Source organism: Pseudophryne corroboree, chromosome 3 (genome assembly GCF_028390025.1).
Source record: "Pseudophryne corroboree isolate aPseCor3 chromosome 3, aPseCor3.hap2, whole genome shotgun sequence".
Classification (NCBI taxonomy): domain Eukaryota; kingdom Metazoa; phylum Chordata; class Amphibia; order Anura; family Myobatrachidae; genus Pseudophryne; species Pseudophryne corroboree.
In genome coordinates this window covers 197223625-197247499 of record NC_086446.1, presented here as the reverse complement: position 1 = coordinate 197247499, position 23875 = coordinate 197223625, and the positions used below count along the sequence as shown (strand labels likewise).

Below are 23875 nucleotides of genomic sequence, written 5' to 3'. Positions count from 1 at the left end.
TGCCAGGTCTCACAAACACCGGGAGAAGAGCCCGCCGAAATAGTGGGCGGGGCCTATCTCCTCAGCACACAGCGCCATTTTCCTGCACAGCTCCGCTGCGAGGAAGGCTCCCAGGACTCTCCCCTGCACTGCGCTACAGAAACAGGGTAAAAAAACAGAGAGGGGGGGCACTTTTTTGGCGATATTGATATATTAAGCTGCTATAAAGGAAACAACACTTCTGTAGGGTTGTTCCTATATATTTATAGCGCTTGGGTGTGTGCTGGCAAACTCTCCCTCTGTCTCCCCAAAGGGCTAGTGGGGTCCTGTCTTCGATAAGAGCATTCCCTGTGTGTCTGCTGTGTGTCGGTACGTGTGTGTCGACATGTATGAGGACGATGTTGGTGTGGAGGCGGAGCAATTGCCGGTAATGGTGATGTCACCCCCTAGGGAGTCGACACCGGAATGGATGGCTTTGTTTATGGAATTACGTGATAATGTCAGTACGTTACAAAAATCAGTTGACGACATGAGACGGCCGGCAAACCAGTTAGTACCTGTCCAGGCGTCTCAGACACCGTCAGGGGCTGTAAAACGCCCTTTACCTCAGTCGGTCGACACAGACCCAGACACGGACACCAAATCTAGTGTCGACGGTGAAGAAACAAACGTATTTTCCAGTAGGGCCACACGTTATATGATCACGGCAATGAAGGAGGCTTTGCATATCTCTGATACTGCAAGTACCACAAAAAGGGGTATTATGTGGGGTCTGAAAAAACTACCTGTAGTTTTTCCTGAATCAGAGGAATTGAATGAAGTGTGTGATGAAGCGTGGGTTTACCCCGATAGAAAACTGCTAATTTCAAAGAAGTTATTGGCATTATATCCTTTCCCGCCAGAGGTTAGGGCGCGCTGGGAAACACCCCCTAGGGTGGATAAGGCACTCACACGCTTATCAAAACAAGTGGCGTTACCATCTCCTGAAACGGCCGCCCTCAAGGATCCAGCTGATAGGAGGCTGGAAACTACCCTGAAAAGTATATACACTCATACTGGTGTTATACTGCGACCAGCCATCGCCTCAGCATGGATGTGCAGTGCTGGGGTTGTTTGGTCGGATTCCCTGACTGAAAATATTGATACCCTGGATAGGGACAGTATTTTATTGACTATAGAGCAATTAAAGGATGCTTTTCTTTATATGCGAGATGCTCAGAGGGATATTTGCACTCTGGCATCGAGAGTAAGTGCGATGTCCATATCTGCCAGAAGAAGTTTATGGACGCGACAGTGGTCAGGTGATGCGGATTCCAAACGGCATATGGAAGTATTGCCGTATAAAGGGGAGGAATTATTTGGGGTCGGTCTATCGGATTTGGTGGCCACGGCAACAGCCGGGAAATCCACCTTTTTACCTCAGGTCCCCTCCCAACAGAAAAAGACACCGTCTTTTCAGCCGCAGTCCTTTCGTTCCTATAAGAACAAGTGGGCAAAAGGACAGTCATATCTGCCCCGAGGCAAAGGAAAGGGTAAGAGAGTGCACCAAGCAGCTCCCTCCCAGGAGCAGAAGCCCTCCCCGGCTTCTGCAAAGCCCTCAGCATGACGTTGGGGCTTTACAAGCGGACTCAGGGGCGGTGGGGGGTCGACTCAAGAATTTCAGCGCACAGTGGGCTCACTCACAGGTGGACCCCTGGATCCTGCAGGTAGTATCTCAGGGTTACAGGTTGGAATTCGAGAAGTCTCCCCCTCGCCGGTTCCTAAAGTCTGCTCTGCCAACGTCTCCCTCAGACAGGGCGACGGTATTGGAAGCCATTCACAAGCTGTATTCTCAGCAGGTGATAGTCAAGGTACCCCTCCTACAACAGGGAAAGGGGTATTATTCCACACTATTTGTGGTACCGAAGCCGGACGGCTCGGTAAGACCTATTCTAAATCTGAAATCTTTGAACCTGTACATACAAAAATTCAAGTTCAAGATGGAGTCACTCAGAGCAGTGATAGCGAATCTGGAAGAAGGGGACTTTATGGTGTCCCTGGACATCAAGGATGCTTACCTGCATGTCCCAATTTGCCCTTCACATCAAGGGTACCTCAGGTTCGTGGTGCAAAACTGTCATTATCAGTTTCAGACGCTGCCGTTTGGATTGTCCACGGCACCTCGGGTCTTTACCAAGGTAATGGCCGAAATGATGTTTCTTCTGCGAAGAAAAGGCGTATTAATTATCCCTTACTTGGACGATCTCCTGATAAGGGCAAGGTCCAGAGAACAGCTGGAGGACGTAGTAGCACTAACCCAAGTAGTGCTGCAACAGCACGGGTGGATTCTGAATTTTCCAAAATCTCAATTGACCCCGACGACACGTCTGCTGTTCCTGGGAATGATTCTGGACACGGTTCAGAAAAAGGTGTTTCTTCCGGAGGAGAAAGCCAGGGAGTTATCCGAACTTGTCAGGAACCTCCTAAAACCAGGAAAAGTGTCTGTGCATCAATGCACAAGAGTCCTGGGAAAAATGGTGGCTTCTTACGAAGCGATTCCATTCGGCAGATTCCACGCACGAACTTTTCAGTGGGATCTGCTGGACAAATGGTCCGGATCGCATCTGCAGATGCATCAGCGAATAACTTTGTCTCCACGGACAAGGGTGTCTCTTCTGTGGTGGTTGCAGAGTGCTCATCTGTTAGAGGGCCGCAGATTCGGCATACAGGACTGGGTCCTGGTGACCACGGATGCCAGTCTGAGAGGCTGGGGAGCGGTCACACAGGGAAGAAACTTCCAGGGAGTGTGGTCAAGCCTGGAGATGTCTCTTCACATAAATATACTGGAGCTAAGAGCGATTTACAATGCTCTAAGCCTGGCAAAACCCCTGCTTCAGGGTCAGCCGGTGTTGATCCAGTCGGACAACATCACGGCAGTCGCCCACGTAAGCAGACAGGGCGGCACAAGAAGCAGGAGGGCAATGGCAGAAGCTGCAAGGATTCTTCGCTGGGCGGAAGATCATGTGATAGCACTGTCAGCAGTGTTCATTCCGGGAGTGGACAACTGGGAAGCGGACTTCCTCAGCAGACACGATCTACACCCGGGAGAGTGGGGACTTCATCCAGAAGTCTTCCACATGATTGTGAACCGTTGGGAAAAACCAAAGGTGGATATGATGGCGTCCCGCCTCAACAAAAAACTGGACAGGTATTGCGCCAGGTCAAGAGACCCTCAGGCAATAGCTGTGGACGCTCTGGTAACACCGTGGGTGTTCCAGTCAGTGTATGTGTTTCCTCCTCTGCCTCTCATACCAAAAGTACTGAGAATTATACGGCAAAGGGGAGTAAGAACGATACTCGTGGCTCCGGATTGGCCAAGAAGAACTTGGTACCCGGAACTTCAGGAGATGCTCACGGAAGATTCGTGGCCTCTACCTCTAAGACGGGACCTGCTTCAGCAGGGACCGTGTCTATTCCAAGACTTACCGCGGCTGCGTTTGACGGCATGGCGGTTGAACGCCGAATTCTAAGGGAAAAAGGCATTCCGGAAGAGGTCATCCCTACCCTGGTAAAAGCCAGGAAGGAGGTGACTGCACAACATTATCACCGCATTTGGAGAAAATATGTTGCGTGGTGTGAGGCCAGGAAGGCCCCGACGGAGGAATTTCAATTGGGTCGATTCCTACATTTCCTGCAAACAGGATTGTCTATGGGCCTCAAATTAGGGTCCATTAAGGTTCAAATTTCGGTCCTGTCGATTTTCTTCCAGAAAGAATTGGCTTCAGTTCCTGAAGTCCAGACTTTTGTAAAAGGAGTACTACATATACAGCCCCCGGTTGTGCCCCCAGTGGCTCCGTGGGATCTTAATGTAGTTTTGGATTTTCTCAAATCCCATTGGTTTGAGCCACTCAAATCGGTGGATTTGAAATATCTTACATGGAAAGTAACCATGCTACTGGCCCTGGCTTCAGCCAGGAGAGTGTCAGAATTGGCGGCTTTATCGTATAAAAGCCCATATCTGATTTTCCATTCGGACAGGGCAGAACTGCGGACGCGTCCTCAGTTTCTGCCTAAGGTGGTTTCAGCGTTTCACCTGAACCAGCCTATTGTGGTGCCTGCGGCTACTAGCGATTTGGAGGATTCCAAGTTGCTGGACGTTGTCAGGGCATTGAAAATATATATTTCAAGGACGGCTGGAGTCAGAAAATCTGACTCGCTGTTTATACTGTATGCACCCAACAAGCTGGGTGCTCCTGCTTCTAAGCAGACGATTGCTCGTTGGATTTGTAGCACAATTCAACTTGCACATTCTGTGGCAGGCCTGCCACAGCCTAAATCTATCAAGGCCCATTCCACAAGGAAGGTGGGCTCATCTTGGGCGGCTGCCCGAGGGGTCTCGGCATTACAACTCTGCCGAGCAGCTACGTGGTCGGGGGAGAACACGTTTGTAAAATTCTACAAATTTGATACCCTGGCTAAAGAGGACCTGGAGTTCTCTCATTCGGTGCTGCAGAGTCATCCGCACTCTCCCGCCCGTTTGGGAGCTTTGGTATAATCCCCATGGTCCTGACGGAGTCCCAGCATCCACTAGGACGTCAGAGAAAATAAGATTTTACTTACCGATAAATCTATTTCTCGTAGTCCGTAGTGGATGCTGGGCGCCCATCCCAAGTGCGGATTGTCTGCAATACTTGTACATAGTTATTGTTACAAAAAAATCGGGTTGTTATTGTTGTGAGCCGTCTGTTCAGAGGCTCCTATGTTTGTCATACTGTTAACTGGGTTCAGATCACAGGTTGTACGGTGTGATTGGTGTGGCTGGTATGAGTCTTACCCGGGATTCAAAATCCTTCCTTATTGTGTACGCTCGTCCGGGCATAGTATCCTAACTGAGGCTTGGAGGAGGGTCTTGGGGGGAGGAGCCAGTGCACACCACCTAGTCCTAAAGCTTTTATTTTTGTGCCCTGTCTCCTGCGGAGCCGCTAATCCCCATGGTCCTGACGGAGTCCCAGCATCCACTACGGACTACGAGAAATAGATTTATCGGTAAGTAAAATCTTATTTTAAGTCATACTTGCCTACTCTCCCGAATCGACACGGAGGCTCCCAAAAATTGGGTGGTGCTCCCAGCAAGTATCTCTCAATGTAGGTGGTCCGGGCAGGTAGATGACACAATTCATGCTGAATCGCATCATCTTAGTCCTGCCCCCTGCTATTCAGTGCCGGTAATCTAGGCATTGAGTAGCGGGGGTTGAGACCATGATGATGTGATCATATGTTCACGCCCACATACCACCCACCCATGATGGGACTATACCCCCTGTTTACCGACCTGGCTGTCCCCTCCCACATGGGGAAGCCAGAATGTTGGTAACTACAGTATGTGTTAAATGTCAACCCCTAATAGAGCTGTAGGTAAAAAAAAATATGTAGTAATATCCACCAGTAGTTAAACAAGGAGGCAAATGGAAGGATAAAAAAATGAAATAAAGACACAGAGAGATGAATTTGAAAGTAAGTGGATTAGATAAATACTCTTAGCTGTACTTACTAAGCTAAAAGCTATTATTATTATTAATATAGACACTAACAAGTCAATTTCAGATATGAAAAAAGTGAATAATTTGGAAATCGTGGATACAGACAAGTTAGTAGCAGTAAATAAAATGGTAGCATAAATTCAGATTTAATCTTTAAGAGTAAAATAATTTTGAGATCAGATTTTCAAACACTATATGTCATTATAACTACTAAAGTGAAACAAATAGTTTTCATTTGGGTGATGGTGAGGAAGTTATTTGCATAAGTCAGGAAAAGTAAAAGCTCTTTAACGGAATTGATATCTTCTTTTTTTAACTACATTTTCAAGACTTTAAATATGGTCCACTCATCATTTTAGGTTGGAGATTTGTGGAGTGTTAAATATTTTAGCACGGTTAAAGCACGCTTGTTAAGTGTTCTGCATATAACTCAAGTCTTTGAATCGTTAATGAAGGCACATTGCTGTTGGGAATTGTTTCCAGTACATTACAGATTTTAGCAGACACAAAATGTAAAATATAAAGAAATATTGAAATAATTTCCCCCCAAAAATTGGCCATATCCAACAGTAAAAAGAAAAGAAAATATACTGTATATTATCAATAATTGACAAACTAAAAAGTTAAAAGTTTAATGAAAAGTATGCAATGTTCAGTTTCATGTATGGCAAAAGATTCACAAGCAGAACTGAATTATCAAGAAATACATTGTTTAACCATTATTTAAGAAAACAGATACTGGTTTAGTCATGCATTTTATTTTAACAAGAATACTGTTTAGATGATAGGTATAGCTGCTAAATCAAAGAATATTTAACCCCTTAAAATGCAGAGCTGAGACTATAATGTTACAGGCAGTGGACACAGTCATGCCCAGGACTGTTGCTGATCAACATCTGGTGGTGTCATGCACAAGTATTTTTGGCTTCAGTGGTGGCTATTATAATGCTGCAGCCAGCATCCGTCCTCATCCAAAGCATTCTCTTTAGACAGGTGCTGCTGCTCCATTGTAAGGAGGAGAATGGCTCTTCAGACCTCACCTGACTGGCTCCTCATGCTTTATAACTTCCTGTCTTTGGCGCCTGTGCTGGTGATAGTATATTCAGACCCAGTGTGCTGAATCTATGTTTCTGTGAATATGTCCTTGTTGTGATATGGATTGCTTTTTGCATTCTGCTTCTGTCCCCTGACCTAACCTCATTCTCTCACCTGGATTCTGAACGTGACTACTGCCTGACCCTCACCTAGGTTTGTTTACTGATTCTGCTTTTGACCACTGCGTTCCTTTGAATAACTTCTGCCAGTTACTGGACATTGCTGAGTATTGTTCCCAGCCACTTATACCTCACTGCTTGTATTTTGTGTACAGATCTCATTTGCTGTGAGCAATTTGACCAACTGTTTGCCCCCTACCATGTTCTGTCTACTACATCTATGCCATTATACCCAGACATAATAATTCCCTATACATTGGAGCTTAAAGATCTGGGGGCGTTCAACTACCTGTAAGAACAATACACTCTACAGGAGACCTTACTATAGGTGTAAGCAATGTTAATTGCCCTAGCCTAGTGTCTGTAATTTAACAATACTTAATCCTGAGCAGACATCACTGTGAGCTCTTCCTGGGGCCCGTACTACTATCTGAACTCCCTTAATCATCTTGATATACTCAGCTCTGCAATCCCATTGCCTCTTACATAAGCTTCTGAAATTCTGCTGCCATCATTCACTGGGCCCTTAAATACACCTGAAATATCCTTGGCACAGCTGACCATTCAAAGCCTCTGCGATCCATAGGATACAGTCTAGATGACAACGAGTCAGGTCTTCCACCTCAGACTGAGACTACATAAATGCTTCAATCAATGCTGCTACTGCATCCATCACTAAACAGTCTGGCCTGTACCTCCTTGCACTCTTAGAAGGAAGTCAGTTCTTTATTTTGCAGCAGGTTGGGCATACAGGTTTTATGAACATACTAGTGTCATACTCAGATGGCAGCTTTGTGATTAGATCTACAGCAGCCTATGCTCATTGGTGGGGACCAGGGTGGCAGTAGCCATGGTAAGTGCACAGCTTTAGCATCAAGTCCGCACAATGTTATCATTCTAGTAGAGGCCCAGGATAGCATGCTGTTAACCGAGGCCTCCCTGTTTCATCTGAGTTACCCTACTACCAGGCTATAATATAGTCCCTGAACCACCCAGATGGCTCTACTGTTTGCACTTGAGTCTATACACCAACTATGTCCCTGCATATCCAGGCCTCACCACAAACTTCACTCTTCACTTGCTGGGAATCTGAATATTCTTGACCCACTATATTTGATACTATGCACAAGTAATGCCAAAACTACACACAGTCCACTGCAATGCCTAGCCATGCACATCTTGGTATGTCACATAATGTATTTACATCTGATGTTCCTAAACCTTTTAATGTGATCTAGGTCATAATTTCTGTATTACCTTCATTCTGTATCATACTAATACATTTTACTTATCCTGTCACTTGAACCATGTATTACACCCAGGATGACTGCCTCATCATCTAAGACAGTGTTTCCCAAACTGGGTGCCTCGGGGCACTTGCAGGGGTGCCCTGGGTTGGTGGTGCAGGAAGGATCAGTTCAAATTATTTATGGTCAATGTAATAGGCAAAACCAGTATTTGTGGCTTTCAATCATAAGATACGTGGACAAACAGAAGTGATTCCTGTCCCTCACCACATAACTGAAACATAAGGATGACATATGAACACAATTTACTCAATAGAATATGTGTTTCTAAATTTCTCAATTCAAACTTTTGGTCTAGTGGTGCCATGAAGACATTCTGATACTTTAGGGCCTCATGGTTCAAAAATGTTTGGGAACCCCTAATCAAAGCATGGGATGAATGATGGATGAAACTGATGATGTCTTTTTATTTTCTTGTTGCCTTGATCATTGTTACCACTATAATTGTACTGCATATGTTGTATTTCATCCTTGTAAGTATTGTGGCATGGCTAAGTTGACTGACTCACCTCTACTGTATTATGTGCTGTTATTCTCAAATGTAGTGTGCATTGAGTCCACTTAAAAAAAAGTTAAATAAACTTTTGATGATGATGATGATGATTATTTACTAATTATAATAATAATAATAATAATAATTATTATTATTATTATTATTAGAGCTGTGCAGTTTGGCTTTTCAGAAATCCTAATTAACCAAAAATTTGTGGACCTGAATCAAACTGAGTCCTGGTTCTGATCTCCTGAGGATCTTTCTGTGGTTTTGAAATCAGATTTTAAAGCTGAATTTCAAGATTTGGATTGCAAAAAATACGATTTTAGCTGTTTTTACCTAATTTCAATAAATCCAAAACCCAAGGTACTGATTTTAAATCCAAATTCCAAACTAAAACATTTAAGAGTGGATTTGCACATCTCTAATACTTGTCCAAAACCAGGAACTAGTGCTGTAACTGCAAATACTTTCTGACTGGACACTGAAGCTAGAGCTGTTTCTGCAATTACAATCTACCTGGAGCCAGAAAGAGGCACTATTCCTGTAACCATCAACTGCCTTGGGCTATGAGCTTGTATCTACTGGTAACTTATGCTCTGGCTGGAGTTAAAAACTGCCCAGAGCCATGAATCTAGAGTATAGATTGGACACATTCGCACCAACAACTACGATTATATTTCTGCAACTGTATCTTACATTTAAAATGTTTCCCCCGACTCTGAATACATTGTGATCTCATTTGGGTATTGCCATCTTAACCTTCTGTTTCATGTAATTGTATGCTTTTTTGTATCATGATCCCCTCAATATACAATGCAAAGTACTATGTTAAATAAAAAGTAATATATAAAATTTATACCGTATGCAGGAGCTGATGTAAAAGTCAATGTAATTTTCAGCACTGTGCATGTTCTGTAGTTGAATGTATGCATCTTCATAAGATTTAGATTGTATGCATTTCAGTCGCAACTGCACTTGTGGCTGAATGGTAAAAACTGGGATTTAAGGGGCATCGGCATGTAGGTCAAGTTGAGTGGGGACATGTACTATATTGGTACTTATGGGCTATGTAGAGATGTGTGTACAGAAAGACCCAACTCATTTCAGACACATCTCTTGCAAAAGGTGCTGGTGCAAGTGTGCAGATAATGATGATGGTTACATATATACAAATTTATGGATATGGGCGGTGTAGTAACATAGATGCGTACAACTCAGCATATTTGTGAATATGCGCATTTAGGGGGTAATTCAGAGTTGATCACAGCAGCAGATTTGTTAGCAGTTGGGCAAAACCATGTGCACTGCAGGTGTGGCAGATATAACATTTACAGAGAGTTAGATTAGGATGGGTTATTTTGTTTCTGTGCAGGGTAAATACTGGCTGCTTTATTTTTACACTGCAATTTAGATTTCAGTTTGAACACTCCCCGCCCCAAATCTAACTCTCTCTGCAAATGTTATATCTGCACCCCCTGCAGTGCATATGGTTTTGCCCAACTGCTAACAAGTTTTCTGCTGCGATCAACTCGGAATTAGGGCCTTAGTGTTAATTTTAGCACCTTGCACCTTTCAAAAACTGTGCAGTTCCTCTTTATTTCCTGGGGTGTCACTCTCTTCTAGCACAGTCTGGTCTATATCTCAGCACTGATATACAGAGCAGACTGTGCTAGAAACACCACAGCAGAGAGAGACACACCTGGCAGGAAAGAGGAGCTGAACAGGTTTTGAATGGTGCAAGGTGCTAGAATGAGCCCTACACATTTAGTTGCAAGGGGCATTTGTGCATTCAGTTTGTATTGTGCTTTGCTAAATGCCAAAACTCTATAGTTGGTCTCATATTGTCTAATCAGCACTTTATTAACACACCTTACCATTACAATGTGTAAAGAAATATTAAAATGTTTTAAATCCAAACACATTTGCATGGATTTTGATTTCAGAAATAATTAGCATTTTTGAAATTGTCACAAAGCACTTGCAATTACATGTAAACCACCATTTTATACATACAGAATTTTAACACAAGCATTTTTAAGTTCCAACCTCAAATTTTTATTAATAAAGAATTAAGCTAGTAACAGATTTTTTTTTTTTTGTTATGGATTAAACAATTTTTGAATATAGAGTCTATTGAAAGGGTTACAAGTTATACAACTAGAAATATAGAAAAATAAATCACAGTATTTTAAATTTATTGGGGCTTTTTTGTTGGAGTTGCAGAAATAATTACTGCAGTATGTTGACATCTATAATCTGTTGGTTGTAAAAAAAAAAAAAAAACTATATACAGGGAGCAAATTAGTACTAATTTTAGAAAGTGTTAAATCCAGAATTCTAGTTACATCACAGCATGTCAGTGTTACATCGATGGGTTCTTGAGCTGGGATAATATCATTTAAGTGTGTAATTTACCAAAGAGTAAGTTACAGCTCAAGTAAAATATGATATTACTGTCAATTTATTCTGCCTTTCCAAAGAACAAATGGCGCAATTGTCATACTGTACACAGAAATCAACATAAATATATAGTATTCGACTATAGAGTTTTGGCATTTAGCAAAGCACAATACAAACTGAATACTAAAAAGACATATTGGTATTATAATTAGGTAACAATATTTTTTCTAATATAAAATGTATGCAGGATTTAAGAAATGTATTATTTTGTTTTAATTCTCTATTAAAGCAGATATGTATGAATATTACAATAATAAATTGCATGTGACATCACATTATAAGTTATATTACATACCTTTAATTCTTCCTGGAACTCATTTTCTAAAAGCTTTGCAGCTTTCCGATCTTCAATTTCTACCTTCCATTTCTCAGCCACTATGCGAGCTTTTTCTTTGGCCATAGCATCTCGAAACTTCTTCTCAATTTCTGCTTCTTTCTGTTTCCTTTGTCAAATGATAGTAGCATTAGTGTTAAATAAAGTCCTGAGTATTTGCAGCTTGGATATAGCAATGCTACAGTTTAATAAATTCTAGTCTAATGGAATATAGCCCTAGTCCCTAATATTGTCTTGGAAATGTCACTCATAGCACAATCTGCCATACTGTACAGTATGTATAAAAATAATATATATATATGGGAAAATGAACACCCTACTATAAATTGTATGATTTCTCATAGTCACTAAAACTAGGAAGAGCTCTAGGACTGTAGAAAAACATGGCTTTAGTCCGAGTGCTTTCCTACTGGGGAAAAAATTCTGGGAAACAGTATAACAATATATCATTAGAACTCAATGTTTATATATAGATTATATGTGTGTGTGCATGTATGTGTGGGTTTAAATGCTTGCTGTATCTTCCTGAGGACAGGGTGCAAGTCCCCGAAACGTTGAAGGAGTAAAGTTTGTTGTCCCTCAAAAATTCTACAGTGCCGTGCTTGTCTTCTGCTAAGCCTGGGGCTTATATATATATATATATATATATATATATATAGAATCCCAATAAAGATGACAGCGGCACTCAGGGTTTTGTAAACATGCAAAAATTGTATTCAAACGTGAATAGACAGGCCGACGTTTCGGGGCTAACCCGCCCCTTTGTCAAGGTGTATAACACCTTGACAAAGGGGCGGGTTAGCCCCGAAACGTCGGCCTGTCTATTCACGTTTGAATACAATTTTTGCATGTTTACAAAACCCTGAGTGCCGCTGTCATCTTTATTGGGATTCTACACAATTGTTATCAGGAGGCACCAGGGTCACGAGTGGCCATCAGGAGGAGTGCCGGTCCATACCTGCTATATATATATATATATATATACATTATTCTTCAATACACAGTGAATAAGTGGTGTTTCGCTCTAGTCAGAGGGATATGTACGTATAGACTTGTGAAACACTCCTGATATATGTGAATGAGTGGCAGCTCTTGACCAATACATCATGTAACATATAGCAAGTGAAGTGCAATAAAGAGCACCTGCTAGTGTTTTAAGAATGGTTAAATTAATCACCCTGTGAAACGTGAAAAAAAATATACTGTATATGCCAATGACTTATCTCGCTTAAAAAATCTTTGGTCAAATGACCCATGGATGATGGAACATATGGATAAAAAAGGAAAGAAAATCACACATAGTGCATACCATTAAGGTTATATAGGCATAATAGCTCTTAATGGACACAGCAGCCCCTGGATGGATGGACAGAGCACCCCTAGATGGACAGAGCATCCCTGGATGGATACAACAACACTTTGATGGATGGACAGAGCACCTCTAGATGGACAGAGCACCCATAGAGGACACAGCAGCCCCTTGATGGATGGACAAAGCATCCCCGGAGGACACAGCAGTCCCTTGATGAAAGGACAGAGCACCCCTGGATGGACAACACAGCAACACAGGACACATACAGCTAGGACACAGCACCCTAGACTGACACAACATGTCTGCACTATACAAGTTCCACAGACAGAGTGAAGGAATGGCGTGATCTCCGAGACCTTTATAGAATCCAAAACCTGTTAGAATCCGACAGCTGGAAGATGATGTTTTGCCTCATTTTGGGATCAGGGTCAGGCAGGAAAACCCGAGCCCGACTCGTATGCCAGCTCAGAGCGTGAAGTTTGGGTTGGTCGGGTTCTCAGAGAAATGGACCTCCTCATTTATACTTCACAAATGTTATGATTTGGGTGAAAAATATTCCACACAAAGGAGGTGGATTTTTGGGTACTTTGCCCAGTCATCATGACAATGTCCTTCTTCTTCTATTCATCACTGGCAAGAACTGCTGGCATTGGTGACTGACTTACTTTGACACAAACAACATCCTACTCCTAAATTTCATGATCTTCTTGTCCAACACATTCATCATCAGCATTCATCCTTACTTTTACTACTACTCATCCTCACACTTGCAGAGGGTTCAGAAATGGTGGAAGAAGGCTTTTATGATTACAGTGTTAGAATCTGAAGCCTCAGAATCAGTAGCCACTGTACATTATCTCAGACATACTGTACAGCAGCTAATGTGGACACCCCTAAACTGTCCTCAGGGATTTGTGAACTTTCAGACCACACAGTTTGTTCTTCAGCCTTAGTTTTTTTCTTCTTTTTTTTTTGGGGGGGGGCACTGCTTTGTCCATTTTAAAGGTGACATATCTAGGTATTAAATGTTAGGTTACAGAAGATGCCTGTGCTTGGCCCTAGCTTTCGCAATAGGCCTTATATTGTATGAAACAGCATGGCATGTTGGCAATTTAAAATTTTATGGCAGTAAATTTTCCTCTCCTATTTAGGGGTAATGTTTTCTTAACCATTGTGAAATGCTGTTTAGATTTGAGGTACCCTATTGTACACTTTCTTTCCCTTTGACCACCTTCAGTAGATATTAAAGAAGTACTATGACTGACAACAGCCACAACACTAGTACTTGGTTTCTCCTGCTCTTCTATACACTGATCCATGATTGTGCAAATTATTATTTAATTTGTATGTGAGAAATAAAGATGACAGACCATTATACATTTGAAAAGAGGAGGAACAACTGCTCAACTTCAATAATTCTATATTTTTTCTAGTAGACAGATAGGCTGTAAAAAAAATGTATCATGCATTAGTGATGAGCGGGTTCGGTTCCTCGGAATCCGAACCCCCCCGAACTTCAGCCTTTTTACACGGATCCGAGGCAGACTCGGATCTTCCCGCCTTGCTCGGCTAACCCGAGCGCGCCCGAACGTCATCATCCCGCTGTCGGATTCTCGCGAGGCTCGGATTCTATCGCGAGACTCGGATTCTATATAAGGAGCCGCGCGTCGCCGCCATTTTCACACGTGCATTGAGATTCATAGGGAGAGGACGTGGCTGGCGTCCTTTCCATTTAGATTAGAAGAGAGAGAGTGAGAGTGAGACACTTGATTTACTGGAGCTTAGGAGTACTCAGAGAGTGCAGAGTTTACTAGTGACTGACCAGTGACCACCAGTGCAGTTTTATTATATTATTATTTAATATAATCCGTTCTCTGCCTGAAAAAAAACGATACACAGTGACACAGTAACAGTATACCATATCTGTGCTCAGCCTCAGTGTGCTGCATCATCTATGTATATCTGACTGTGCAGAGTGCTCAGTGCTCACACAGCTTAATTGTGGGGGAGACTGGGGAGCAGTAGCAGGAGTACATATTATTTAACAGTGCACACTTTTGCTGCCAGAGTGCCACTGCCAGTGTGACTGACCAGTGACCACTGTCTGACCACCAGTATATTGTGATTGTCTGCCTGAAAAAGTTAAACACTCGTCGTGTGGTGTTTTTATTCTATAAACGCATTCTGCTGACAGTGTCCAGCAGGTCCGTCATTAATTATATAATATATACCTGTCCGGCTGCAGTACTGATATATATATATATTTTTTAGATCATTATCATCCAGTCTATATTAGCAGCAGACGCAGTACGGTAGTCCACGGCTGTAGCTACCTCTGTGTCGGCAGTCGCTCGTCCATCCATAATTGTATACCACCTACCTGTGGTGTTTTTTTTTTCTATCTTCTTGATACTAGTAGCTTACTTTAGGAGTCTGCAGTGCTGACAGTGTCCAGCAGGTCCGTCATTATATAATATATACCTGTCCGGCTGCAGTAGTGATATATATATTTTTTTTATATCATTATCATCCAGTCTATATTAGCAGCAGACGCAGTACGGTAGTCCACGGCTGTAGCTACCTCTGTGTCGGCAGTCGCTCGTCCATCCATAATTGTATACCTCCTACCTGTGGTGTTTTTTTTTCTATCTTCTTGATACTACTAGTAGCTTACTTTAGGAGTCTGCAGTGCTGCTGACAGTGTCCAGCAGGTCCGTCATTATATAATATATACCTGTCCGGCTGCAGTAGTGATATATATATATTTTTAATATCATTATCATCCAGTCTATATTAGCAGCAGACGCAGTACGGTAGTCCACGGCTGTAGCTACCTCTGTGTCGGCAGTCGCTCGTCCATCCATAAGTATACTAGTATCCATCCATCTCCATTGTTTACCTGAGGTGCCTTTTAGTTGTGCCTATTAAAATATGGAGAACAAAAATGTTGAGGTTCCAAAAATAGGGAAAGATCAAGATCGACTTCCACCTCGTGCTGAAGCTGCTGCCACTAGTCATGGCCGAGACGATGAAATGCCAGCAACGTCGTCTGCCAAGGCCGATGCCCAATGTCATAGTACAGAGCATGTAAAATCCAAAACACCAAATATCAGTAAAAAAAGGACTCAAAAATCTAAAATAAAATTGTCAGAGGAGAAGCGTAAACTTGCCAATATGCCATTTACCACACGGAGTGGCAAGGAACGGCTGAGGCCCTGGCCTATGTTCATGGCTAGTGGTTCAGCTTCACATGAGGATGGAAGCACTCAGCCTCTCGCTAGAAAAATGAAAAGACTCAAGCTGGCAAAAGCACAGCAAAGAACGGTGCGTTATTCGAAATCACAAATCCACAAGGAGAGTCCAATTGTGTCGTTTGCGATGCCTGACCTTCCCAACACTGGACGTGAAGAGCATGCACCTTCCACCATTTGCACGCCCCCTGCAAGTGCTGGAAGGAGCACCCGCAGTCCTGTTCCTGATAGTCAGATTGAAGATGTCAGTGTTGAAGTACACCAGGATGAGGAGGATATGGGTGTTGCTGGCGCTGGGGAGGAAATTGACCAGGAGGATTCTGATGGTGAGGTGGTTTGTTTAAGTCAGGCACCCGGGGAGACACCTGTTGTCCGTGGGAGGAATAGGGCCATTGACATGCCTGGTGAAAATACCAAAAAAATCAGCTCTTCGGTGTGGAAGTATTTCAACAGAAATGCGGACAACATTTGTCAAGCCGTGTGTTGCCTTTGTCAAGCTGTAATAAGTAGGGGTAAGGACGTTAACCACCTCGGAACATCCTCCCTTATACGTCACCTGCAGCGCATTCATCATAAGTCAGTGACAAGTTCAAAAACTTTGGGCGACAGCGGAAGCAGTCCACTGACCAGTAAATCCCTTCCTCTTGTAACCAAGCTCACGCAAACCACCCCACCAACTCCCTCAGTGTCAATTTCCTCCTTCCCCAGGAATGCCAATAGTCCTGCAGGTCATGTCACTGGCAATTCTGACGAGTCCTCTCCTGCCTGGGATTCCTCCGATGCATCCTTGCGTGTAACGCCTACTGCTGCTGGCGCTGCTGCTGTTGCTGCTGGGAGTCGATGGTCATCCCAGAGGGGAAGTCGTACTCGTAAGACCACTTTTACTACTTCCACCAAGCAATTGACTGTCCAACAGTCCTTTGCGAGGAAGATGAAATATCACAGCAGTCATCCTGCTGCAAAGCGGATAACTGAGGCCTTGGCATCCTGGGCGGTGAGAAACGTGGTTCCGGTATCCATCATTACTGCAGAGCCAACTAGAGACTTGTTGGAGGTACTGTGTCCCCGGTACCAAATACCATCTAAGTTCCATTTCTCCAGGCAGGCGATACCGAAAATGTACACAGACCTCAGAAAAAGACTCACCAGTGTCCTAAAAAATGCAGTTGTACCCAATGTCCACTTAACCACGGACATGTGGACAAGTGGAGCATGGCAGGCTCAGGACTATATGACTGTGACAGCCCACTGGGTAGATGTATGGACTCCCGCCGCAAGAACAGCAGCGGCGGCACCAGTAGCAGCATCTCGCAAACGCCAACTCTTTCCTAGGCAGGCTACGCTTTGTATCACCGCTTTCCAGAATACGCACACAGCTAAAAACCTCTTACGGCAACTGAGGAAGATCATCGCAGAATGGCTTACCCCAATTGGACTCTCCTGTGGATTTGTGGCATCGGACAACGCCAGCAATATTGTGTGTGCATTAAATCTGGGCAAATTCCAGCACGTCCCATGTTTTGCACATACCTTGAATTTGGTGGTGCAGAATTATTTAAAAAACGAGAGGGGCGTGCAAGAGATGCTGTCGGTGGCCAGAAGAATTGCGGGACACTTTTGGCGTACAGGCACCACGTACAGAAGACTGGAGCACCACCAAAAACGCCTGAACCTGCCCTGCCATCATCTGAAGCAAGAAGTGGTAACGAGGTGGAATTCAACCCTCTATATGCTTCAGAGGTTGGAGGAGCAGCAAAAGGCCATTCAAGCCTATACAACTGAGCACGATATAGGAGGTGGAATGCACCTGTCTCAAGCGCAGTGGAGAATGATTTCAACGTTGTGCAAGGTTCTGCAACCTTTTGAACTTGCCACACGTGAAGTCAGTTCAGACACTGCCAGCCTGAGTCAGGTCATTCCCCTCATCAGGCTTTTGCAGAAGAAGCTGGAGACATTGAAGGAGGAGCTAACACAGAGCGATTCCGCTAGGCATGTGGGACTTGTGGATGGAGCCCTTAATTCGCTTAACAAGGATTCACGGGTGGTCAATCTGTTGAAATCAGAGCACTACATTTTGGCCACCGTGCTCGATCCTAGATTTAAAACCTACCTTGGATCTCTCTTTCCGGCAGACACAAGTCTGCTGGGGTTCAAAGAACTGCTGGTGACAAAATTGTCAAGTCAAGCGGAACGCGACCTGTCAACATCTCCTCCTTCACATTCTCCCGCAACTGGGGGTGCGAGGAAAAGGCTCAGAATTCCGAGCCCACCCGCTGGCGGTGATGCAGGGCAGTCTGGAGCGACTGCTGATGCTAACATCTGGTCCGGACTGAAGGACCTGACAACGATTACGGACATGTCGTCTACTGTCACTGCATATGATTCTCTCCCCATTGAAAGAATGGTGGAGGATTATATGAGTGACCGCATCCAAGTAGGCACATCAGACAGTCCGTACTTATACTGGCAGGAAAAAGAGGCAATTTGGAGGCTCTTGCACAAACTGGCTTTATTCTACCTAAGTTGCCCTCCCACAAGTGTGTACTCCGAAAGAGTGTTTAGTGCCGCCGCTCACCTTGTCAGCAATCGGCGTACGAGGTTACATCCAGAAAATGTGGAGAAGATGATGTTCATTAAAATGAATTATAATCAATTCCTCCGTGGAGACATTGACCAGCAGCAATTGCCTCCACAAAGTACACAGGGAGCTGAGATGGTGGATTCCAGTGGGGACGAATTGATAATCTGTGAGGAGGGGGATGTACATGGTGATATATCGGAGGATGATGATGAGGTGGACATCTTGCCTCTGTAGAGCCAGTTTGTGCACGGAGAGATTAATTGCTTCTTTTTTGGTGGGGGTCCAAACCAACCCGTCATTTCAGTCACAGTCGTGTGGCAGACCCTGTCACTGAAATGATGGGTTGGTTAAAGTGTGCATGTCCTGTTTATACAACATAAGGGTGGGTGGGAGGGCCCAAGGACAATTCCTTCTTGCACCTCTTTTTTCTTTCATTTTTCTTTGCGTCATGTGCTGTTTGGGGGGTGTTTTTTGGAAGGGCCATCCTGCGTGACACTGCAGTGCCACTCCTAGATGGGCCAGGTGTTTGTGTCGGCCACTTGGGTCGCTTAGCTTAGCCATCCAGCGACCTCGGGGCAAATTTTAGGACTAAAAATAATATTGTGAGGTGTGAGGTGTTCAGAATAGACTGAAAATGAGTGGAAATTATGGTTATTGAGGTTAATAATACTTTGGGATCAAAATGACCACCAAATTCTATGATTTAAGCTGTTTTTTAGGGTTTTTTGAAAAAAACACCCGAATCCAAAACACACCCGAATCCGACAAAAAAAATTCGGTGAGGTTTTGCCAAAACGCGTTTGAACCCAAAACACGACCGCGGAACCGAACCCAAAACCAAAACACAAAACCCGAAAAATTTCCGGTGCTCATCACTATCATGCATGCCATACACCCAGTAACACAACCCAGCTAATAAGATTCACTGCATCACTCTTCAAAAATTTAAATAAGTGTGTGCATGGGGGGGGGGGGGTAAACAGGAAAACTGAAAAATGGCTTTAGGTTATGTGTGTGTGCAGTCAGTCAGGGTTGGACTGGCCCACAGGGGTACAGCTACCCCTCTAGGGATCAGATTCTAGACTAGAAATATACATTATATTCATGTTGCATTGTGCTGCACAGTACTATGGTCTACTTTCTAGATGGTATTGCTGCTTTTAATCTGGTACATTATCATAAATGCACTAGCAGTATTAACTATGTATACTTAGAAAGGGCCCCAAACCATATACTCTCTAATGGTTAACAACAGCAATATATTATAGAAAATGAACCATAGTCCTGTGCAGTTTAAAGCCATCTGTGGTAGCTAACCATACCCCCACTAGATGCTGGCCACACCCATGTGCATGGGCCCCTACCACAGCATTCTCCCAGTGGGCCCTTCATGCCCCAGTCTGACACTGTGTGCAGTTGTAAAGTGTGTGTATGTGTGTGTGTGTGTGCGTGTGCATGTGTGTGTGTGTGTGTGTGTGTGTGTAGCTGTGCAGTGGGGTTCACTACGATATGCCGGCGGTCGGGCTCCCGGCGACCAGCATACCGGCGCCGGGAGCCCGACCGCCGGATTACCGACAGTGTGGCGAGCGCAAATGAGCCCCTTGCGCGCTTGCTGCGCTCACCACGCTACGGGCACGGTGGCGCGCTATGCGCGCCACACTATTTTATTCTCCCTCCAGGGGGTTCGTGGACCCCCACGAGGGAGAATAAGTGTCGGTATGCCGGCTGTCGGGATCCCGGCGCCGGTATACTGTGCGCTGGGATCCCGTCAGTCGGCATATTGAAGACCACCCGTGCAGTGTGTGTATGCACAGTTGTGAACTGTGCAGTGTGTGTGTGTGTGTGTGTGTGTGTGTGTGTGTGTGTGTGTGTGTGTGTGACTGACAAGTAACCAGTGAAGTAAAGTATTCTGTATGGTATGTTGTTTACCGATCCTCATACTCCGAATGGGTGTGCTAAAGAATGCTGCTAAAGGCACTTTAAAGTTGTTGTTTTTTGTTTTTGTTTTTCTTTAAACACACTTTCTCCAGTCTCCAGCCCTGTTCCTTCCTGTAAAATGGTGCACTCCATCACGAGGGAGATACTTATATAGAATCCAAAAAAATCAAGATCCTGTTAGCAGAGTGTTGCGGTGTTGGATAGGGATGTTAGTATACACAACGGCACTTAACCAGCATGATTGGTTTATTATTCATATAACAGAGATTACAGCTTGTAGTATAAAGAAGCTGTTCTGCAGCAGCAGGAACTCAGAGTATACTTGTGAAGCAGTACAGCAGTGACACAGCATCTCAGTACACCTAGGGTGCAGCTGCGGGGTAGACAAGGTCACACACTCAGGAGAGTAGAAGCTGCACGTCAGTGCAGTTGTCTCTCCCAGGAAGAACTCTCTCAGACTGTGCACTAAGCACCTCCTCTTGCACTGAGCTAACACAAGGAGGGAAAACACTAGAGCAGTGAAGCTGCCTCTACTGCTGGGAACAGAGACAGACCGCAGAGTGATCCACTGTCTAACATACCCCCCTCACTCAAAGCTGTCTCTGGTTACATACATTTGCAGAACACTTTATCAAAAACATTTCTCAATAAAAAATTTCCTGTAACCGAAAGCACATTAATAAAGCATGGTAAGCAAACAGTAAAACAAATCAACATTTCTCAAAAGTATTCCTGTCCACATTTTGTCATGAACATATTCAGCAAGTGTGATGACAGTCCCTTTGTCAACATATCAGCAGCATTGCTCTCGCTTGCTATGTAATCCACATTGACATACTTGTTTTCCATTAACTCACAGATAAAGCGATGTCTAATGGCAATGTGTTTTGACCATCCATAATGCTTGGTGCTGGAAGACAAATCAATTGCTCCCTTGTTATCACACGTAATGTTGATAGTCTCACTGTGGTAAAGAAGGCTAAGCTCATTTAAAGTCTCCTTCATCCATAAAGCTTCTTTTGCAGTTTCTGTAAGTGCCATTTACTCCGCCTCAGTCGTGGATAGGGCAACAGTAGGTTGCTTTTTGATCGGCCAATTTCCGGCTGTGTCTGCCAAAATGAACAAGTATCCCATGTAGGAATGATGGTCATCCTCATTTGATCCCCAATCAGCATCACAGAAAACTTCCAAAGTCGTACCTTTTGACTTTGTAAACACCAACTTTAATGAACTTGTACCTTTTAGGTATCTCAAGATTCTTTTGACTGCAATCCAGTGTTGCCTCCCATGGTTAATTGCAAACTGTCTCGCCTGGCTCACTGCATGTGTGATGTCGGTGTGAGTCCCAATTCTTGAATACATCAAGCTACCAACAGCATTTTGATAAGGAACCTCTCTCATTTCCTTTATCTCCTCCTGGCTGGTTGGTGACATGGCCTTTACCATCTTTATGTTTTTGTCATTAGAAATTCCATACTTTCGAAATATTGCTTTAATATATGTCTGTTGTGATCCACTGTCTAACAGTTATGACTCCAAAACATGCAAGAACCGACACTGGGAACATGACATTTTGCCTTGTTTTGGGATCAGTGTGGTTGGAAGTTCAGAGCCATGACTCGGAAATACTTGGAAATACTAGGATCCCCTAAGATTTGGGGTGTTTCGATTTAAAAAAATGTGAAAACCAAATCTCCAATATAATTAGTCTGTGGAGTGCTGCCTGTTACATATACATATATAGGCAACATTCAAAAGGATGTAAAGTAATAGCTCACCATTGTTCCTCTGCCTCCTTTTGAGCTTGCTGTTTGGCACTCTCTGCCATGAGCTCCTCAGAAATTTGCTCATATGGCTTATCTCCCTGGGCTTCTCCCATGATCCAGACCCATACTTCTCCATCACACCCCCGTAGCCACTGTATGTGTTTTGAGTTATCTGGAAAAAATACAATCAAATGTTTAAAAAAAAACTCAAAAGAAAAAAAAAGAAACAAAAAACAGGTTTACAAAAGATAACCATTTCAAGACAAATTGGGAAGATGTTGATAAACAAACCCAGAAATGATCATATATCAGTTAACATCAAGGTTTTTTCTTTTTAAACAAATGTCCCAGTGCAGACACTAGTTGTTAGAAGTGTGCTAGATTGTCTTCTTCTCATCCATTACAGATCAAAAGAAAATATATCCTACATCCCGTGTTCTATATTGAGATGGATGAAATAGCATTAAAGTAGAATATGCTGTGATGGAATCTATACATCTGTCTATCTAAGATATTGTGGCAAAGAGTGTTCTGATGTCCAGAACAGTACTCACTCCCTAGGACAAGGGGCAGAGAGGGTTAAGAGTCCCATTGTTTCCCATCGGAAAAGTTTTACACACAGCTGCACTACCTGGGTGTGATTGCGCTGGAGTGTGTGAAGGGAAAAATTATTGTGGGATCCAGTGGGTGGGGCTTCTGACACTCAGTAGCAGTAGGACGATAGCTAGGTTTGGTGGGCATAGCTAGTGTCAGGAAGCCATCTCGTGTAAACAAAAATGCTGTTAAAAGATTTATGCTGAATCAAGAAGTCATGTGACTGAGCCGACCAGTGTGAAGAGTCATTCATTTGTAATCAGGTTTTTACTATATATATTTCTCACTGCAAGTGTCACTAATGTGTAAATGTTGAATGTCTTGCAATAGCTTTGAGCTCTAGCACCTTTCACTATCTACATTTCATTTATATGAATTGCAAGGCCCAAAGCCTTTCTATATGCTCTTGAGGCAACTGATTGAACTTTTTTCCAAATATGCAGCAACAAAGCTTCTGTGGTTACGGATGTGTCATCTTGCAGTTTGAAAAGTGGTAGCATTAGTGACCTGAAATCCAAAAGAGATAATTATTGAAACAAGAGTTCTGCTATGGCCTGACCAAAAGTCAGGCATTTTATCCAGTCTCACCTGAGACCTTAACAGCACAGAACGAGAGTACCCCAGAAGTGGAATACTGAAGATTCAGGGATTATTTTTAAAAAATGGTCGTAATAGCTTTTAAATAACTAATAAACTCACTCTAAGACATTAAAGCCATATAAAGCCATATTTGTTTATTTTTTTCCTTACCTACAATTTGTATTTGATTTTTATTTTTCTCATGTACAGTAGCATTCACAAATGAAATTAAGTGTGTGTGTGTGTGTGTGTGTGTGTGTGTGTGTGTGTGTGTGTGTGTGTGTGTGTGTGTGTGTGTGTGGGGGGGGGGGGGGGGGGGCACGTTCTTTTGGTATGGTTTACCCACTAATACAGTACAATGGCCCATTTTCAAAATTGGATCTGTGGCAATACACGCTTACAGCACAATCCTGGAACTCCAAGCCATAATAATATCGTCATTTTATAGTGGTACATGAACCAGTGATGCAAATGCAAACAGCTGTAACATTTTCTCTTCATGCTATGAATTATTTCTTAGATTTTAAATTATGAAACAAGCCAAA

The 23875-nt window shown here is 43.4% G+C and overlaps 1 protein-coding gene across 3 annotated transcripts in view; it reads right to left on the bottom strand.

Moving 5' to 3' along the window:
- SH2D4B (SH2 domain containing 4B) overlaps nucleotides 1–23875 on the bottom strand; it is a 525622-nt gene that overhangs the window by 324663 nt on the left and 177084 nt on the right. For all 3 annotated transcript variants that reach the window (XM_063958772.1, XM_063958770.1, XM_063958771.1), the window contains 2 exons: nucleotides 22170–22329; nucleotides 11271–11418 (listed from right to left, as the gene is read on the bottom strand). In XM_063958772.1, coding sequence (XP_063814842.1) covers nucleotides 11271–11418; nucleotides 22170–22329 — 308 coding nt within the window. The remainder of the gene's footprint in view (nucleotides 1–11270; nucleotides 11419–22169; nucleotides 22330–23875) is intronic.